General features: G+C 33.1%; 1 protein-coding gene across 1 annotated transcript; it reads left to right on the top strand.

Moving 5' to 3' along the window:
- Positions 1-3,168: 3,168 nt before the first annotated feature.
- On the top strand, positions 3,169-4,636 carry LOC145587879 (uncharacterized). The gene has a single exon (XM_081644544.1). The coding sequence runs from the start codon at positions 3,661-3,663 to the stop codon at positions 4,333-4,335; it is 675 nt and encodes a 224-aa protein (XP_081500670.1). The 5' UTR covers positions 3,169-3,660; the 3' UTR covers positions 4,336-4,636.
- The last annotated feature ends 1,412 nt before the right edge of the window (positions 4,637-6,048 follow it).

Raw genomic sequence — 6,048 nt, 5'->3', positions numbered from 1 at the left:
TAGCTAAAAGTCGAAAGATTAAATTAAAATGAACATTAATTACACCGATCGACGCGTGTTTTTGTCATGTTATCCCAAATTAATACTATTTTAGGCAATATTTTAAATGTTTATCCAACGTTTCGGGGCCGTTCGTTAGCAAGATCCTTTTAAAAATTGGGGTTTGAATAATGTTTGTATTCATTGTTCGATTCTTAAGGTCCTTAAATGACACTGACTTTATATCTTGTTTAGTTGTTTTGATAATTTGTAACAACAAATCATTCAAATTTATGATCCATTATGATTAAAATAAAGGAAGAAGTGCATTGAAGTGATTGAAAGTAAGGGAAGAAGTTTCAAATTTTAAAGGAAATTTTGTCTAAAATCACCGGCTAAATACTGGTTTTTGTCAAAAATCACCCACTTAAAAATATGTTGCCTAAGACCACCCAAATACAAATTTTTGTTGACAAAAACCACCTGGCTCAACATTCCGACATTGACCATTAACTCCGGCGTTGACTTGGGGCATGTGACTTGCACGTGACTATTACTGACCACCCAACAAACCACATCACTAACCCAGCCACTGTCACAACCGCCACAACCACCCCAAAACCCAGCGAATTCCACCTTTCATCGGAAACTGACCCAGGAAAACCCACCTACCAGCCACGAAACGTAGCCACCTCCACCAATCACAGAAAGTATAAAACGCAACCACCTCCACCACCTTAATCCACCCCTTCTCCAAATCTAAGCCCACTAACCAAACACCCACCACAACCGCTCTTCTCCTTTTTCCCAAATTTACCCACACCACTTTAAAAACCTACCCCCATCACTCATAACCTTATACCCACCACCCCAAATACCTCGCCAAGCCTTGAAAACCATGACCACTCTACCATGTCCTCACGCAAATCCCCCAAAACTAACCTCACAACCTTGTTATTGAAATAAAAAATTAGGGATTATCGAAGGATGTTGTTGCTATTCAACAATGGGGGATAGTAATTTCAAATTTAAGGCCTAACAATGGAGGTAGAACAGAGAGAGGAGAGAGAAAGATACAGGGTAGGCAAAAAAAAATCGAGGGAAAAAAAGGGGGAAGGTGGGATGATTTAAAGTCACGTGCCTGGGGTCAACGCCGAAAATTGAAATCAAGGTCGGAAAGTTGAATCGGGTGGTCTTAGACAATAAAAATTTGTATTTGGGTGGTCTTAGACAACGTATTTTTAAGTGGGTGGTTTTTGACAAAAAACAGTTTTTGACGAGTGGTTTTAGACAAAATTCCAATTTTAAATAACATGAAGATAACAAAACAAAAATTAGGGTCTGTTCTGATTTACTAAACTGAGCTGAACTGAAGTGAATTGAACTGAAATGAACTAATCGAAGCTAAACTGAACTGAAATGAATATTTTATGAGAGAAGAAAATTAGGAATTGAATTGATTGGAGCTAAACTGAACTGAAATTAAGCTGAAAAGAATAGGCCCTTAGAGTTTGTCTTAATTAGTGTTTATGTAATATTTGTTTGGTAAAGAGATTTTAGCTTATTGAGGCCTTGAGGGCCTATAAGATGTTTGACCAAATAAAAATGCTAACTTGAGTGTTTGATAATAAATAGTTTATTAAAAGAGTTTCTTTTGACTCTTTTTCATAAAGTTCAAAATTAAAAAAGAGCTTTATTTTTAAAGTTAGCTTATTGAAAATTTAACTTTTTAGTTATTACATACACTGCAACAACTATTAATTAACAGCTATTTACCAAGTAATTTTACATAACTATCTATTTGCAACTAATTAGTCAAACTAAGTAATACAACTAGCTAGTCAAAACCAGTTAATATAACCAGGTATATCAGTCATGTACCACCTAATTTCCAAACAGGACACTAACCAAACATTCCAAATAGTTTTTTGACATGGCCAAACATTACCTTTTGCTCCAAAAAGCTCCTAATTTAACAAACAAAAAGCTCCTAACCAAACACCATCAAAATCTAACTAAGAATTGAATTGGGAATTATTTTTTTTAATCATTTTGTATTATTTTAGCTAGGAGTTTTATTATTATTATTATTTTATTTTTATAAAATAATATTGGACAAATTTGTCCAAAAGTTTTAACTCCTTTGAGCTCCATGCATGTTATTTAGCAAAAAATAGTTGAAAGTTGAAGGCCCTTGGAGAAATTACTTGAGTTTTACTATTTAGCAATCATCAATGAAAATTGATATTATTGGTTAAGACTTAAGAGAGGTGTTATGCTTGATGTTCCACACTATATAGTAGTGGCTAGTGGCCTAGTGGGATAGACATGTAATGAGTCTCATATATTGGACAAAGAGTCTCAAACATTGGATAATGAATCTTATTTATATAAGTTAAATGTTTTATTAAAATTACCAATACACTAACTTGTGATATCATTTCATATATTCAAGTAACAAAATAACTACAAATTATTAGCTAATTCAACTCAATAATTTGATACAAACAACAAATACAATTAGTTAATAAAAAAAAATGTAACTATTCAACTAAATCAACACTTATCAACCAACTATTCGCAATTACCAAACAAATCGTTTGTGAGTTTGTCTCTTATGTCGCCCATACCCATGCAAAAAAGAATAAGAGACTGTTCACAAACTGAACTGAGCTGAACTGAATTGATTGAAGTTGAAATGAACTGAATAAAACTAAAATGAATATTTTATGAGAGAAGAAAATTATGAACTGAACTGAATTAAAATTAAGTTAAAGTAAACAGGACTAAAACTCCAAGAACCTATTCCTTGAGTAAAGTTGAAAAAACACTTTTCCAATCCAAATAAAAAAATCACCTTAACAAAATTACTTTACACAATAGCTAAAGCACATGCCATAATATGATTAATATAATAATAACCCTATAAAATCATGAGTTTAAGGAAAACCATTAAAAGACCAATCTCCTCATAGCAGTTGACACATGTCTTCCACAACTTCCCAATCACAAGACAAAGCTTGCAATTGAAGCCATAATTAAAAATTATATCCAAATTATTCCCTCTTAATACTTTTAATTAACCTAATTTAGTAACAATCTAGAACAATTAATCTAGGGCGGTTTAGTTATAAGTTCACACTCTATTTGTAGCTATTTTCAGACTTTCAGTCGGCCACTAGTCGGGTGGTCAGTTTCACGCGAAAACACTGTCAAAGACTCAAAGATAACAACAAAGTACTTCACTTACATATTATTTACATTCACATACACTTCATATTATTCAAACTCTCTATAATTTGCACACCTCTAAAATATCTTTTTCTTTCTTTAATTTCTTTCCATTTTCTCTCTCCTCCATTTTTTCTGTTATTGTCATATTTGAATCGTTAGGATTAAAACTTCGGATTGTTAGTTTTTTCGACCCGTTTGTCGGGTTTTAGATTTGAGTAGAAAAAAAGTTGTTGGTTTGTTTGTGTTGTTGTGATCTGAATTATACAGAATTGTCTTTTGAAAGAAAAAAGGGTGTTGTTTTTAGAGGTAGAAAACAACTTTTTGTCCAATTTTGGGTTACCCTTTTTTGCCACTTCACAATAGTTTTGAAGATCTTTTTTGGGATCTTTTTAAAAAAAGAGATAATTGACTCAGATTTTTCCCAAAATTAATCAGACATATTTACAAATGCAAGATCCATCAGTTGCAGCAGCAGCAGCATTTCCACAGTTGAAAGCGCCACAATTTCCTGAACAAGAGCAGCTCAAATGCCCACGTTGTGACTCGAATAACACCAAATTCTGCTACTACAACAACTATAATTTATCCCAACCTCGCCATTTTTGTAAGAACTGTAAGAGGTACTGGACGAAAGGCGGCTCGTTGAGGAACATACCTGTTGGGGGCGGAAGTCGCAAGAACACTAAACGCGTTTCATCGAAGCGATCTTCCTCTACTTCTTCCGCCTCTTCAGCTGCTCAGACCCAGTCGACGTCGTCGGGTCTGAGGCCGGAGCCCAAACTCGTCTCGACGTTCACCCCACAAATCGAGACGGGTTTGTGCTTGCCAGCACCAGCAGGGGGTGCGGTAGGGAGCTTCACCTCCCTGCTGGGGCTGGCTTCAGAGGGTCAATTCAGTAACCTCTTCCTAGAGGGTCTAGCCCCAAATGGTCTGAAGTTGGGTCAAGGTGATGGGTCAAGCCGAAACCCGGGTTCGGAATTGTTTCATGGAAATGGAGCTTCTACATCAGAAGGATTATTCATGGGTGGACTTCAAACTGGGGGTGATCAATCTTGTAATTGGAGCACAACTAATGGTTGGCCTGATCTTGCTATTTACACTCCAGGTTCTAAATTTCAGTAAAATAATTTTCTATTTTGGGTGGTTTTTTTTTTTTTTTTTTTTTTTTTTTTTTTTTTTTTTAAAAAAAATTTTAATTATAGGAAGAAGATGATTTTTCCTTTGTTTTTTTGGGTTTTGATTAATCATCTAAATTAGAGGGAGTTAATCAAAAATTCCTTATTAAGAATTGCTTTTATGTATGGTGGACTAAACTGCAATTTTCTGATATATACTAGAAGGTGACATCTTATTTTTAATTATATGAGACAAAACATTGGAATGATACATATTTTATGTATGTAATGGGTAAATGTTCTCTTGATTTCTGTGTGTTGTGACTTGTGAGAATGTATACTTGTGTTACTCTTCGCATTTTTGTGATTGAAATTATTATTCCACCACCTCTTTTCTCTAGAAGGGGTACCTTCATTCTTAAGCAGTTGCAGATTTCAGAAACAAATCTTTTCTGTTCAACAGAATGTTACCATAATGGTTATTGTTTATGATCTATGTTACTTACACACGTGTACGCGTGTTGATCGTTATGATCTATGCAACTCTACCACGGAACCTTGATGCAGGTGCGGGGATATGACATTTATGAAACATATTTCTCTCTATTTTTCTTAGTTTTCACATTATTGATGTATATACTTGTATTAAGGATTTGAATTTATTTGCTTAGAGTAAAGATTATACGAGTATTTTTGTTGGAGCATTGAATATGAAAACTTAAACAGAATAGTCGAAGTAACATAGATAATAATCGTAGTTGAAAGTGAGGCAATCATTGATGAATGTAATCAATTTCATTCATCAGTTAGACGTTTGTATTTAATTGATACGATTTGGGATTGGTGTTCATTATGTAGGCATAATGTATGTTGTTGGATGTTGCATATTTGTAAAATTTAGTCCATATGCATGAATGGCGTTGTATGCCAGTTGAGTTGTTGAGGTGGAAGTATAAATATGGAATTTTACAATTTTGGTGGTTTGTGAACTTAAATTGTGGATAAATTCTTTACTTTGAATTGTTTATCTTTTTGTCTGAAGAGCAGAAAAGGGCTAGACAAAATTCCCAACTTGTATCTTCCTTGGATATTATTGTTACTTAAAATACTTCTTAAATCTGGTTAATTGCAATATCAATAAATCTTGTATAAGACGCGCTTACTTTAGTTGTATTGTAAGATGGTTAATTACATGGTCAGTTTAACAATTTTTATGGTAACTTTAGTTTTTTAAAAAATAACTTTTAATTTGGAATGAATTATTGTGCTTGAATATGTAAATGTGCAATTTTTAATTAATGCATGTTATGAAGGCTAATATGATTTAATCTAATTCTCAGTGTTTTTTGTAAGATTAAAATTTATGTTTAGAAAATAGTAACTTTTGTACTTCGTACTCGTAGTATATAAAAGGATAACTTTATATGCTTTTAGGATAATTTTAAACCGTCTTACGATAAATTAATAAAAGTTTACTTTAATAAAGAATTTGTGTTGTCAGGACATATTGACCCTTTTTTGAATCGGTTTTTGAATAATGTCAGTACTTTCTTACTACCTCTGGTTTCTTTTTAAGTACTTCGTATTTCCCTTTTCCAAAGGTCGTTATTTTTTTTTGTGTCACACAACCTTTTTTCGGACATTTCTTTTATTAATTTATTCTCTATCGTATTTTTTTGTCATACGAGTATTAAGTTGGAGTGTGTACCACTAATAAATA

Source organism: Chenopodium album, chromosome 17 (genome assembly GCF_948465745.1).
Source record: "Chenopodium album chromosome 17, dcCheAlbu1.1, whole genome shotgun sequence".
NCBI lineage: Eukaryota > Viridiplantae > Streptophyta > Magnoliopsida > Caryophyllales > Amaranthaceae > Chenopodium > Chenopodium album.
This window is presented reverse-complemented; position numbering and strand designations above follow the sequence as displayed.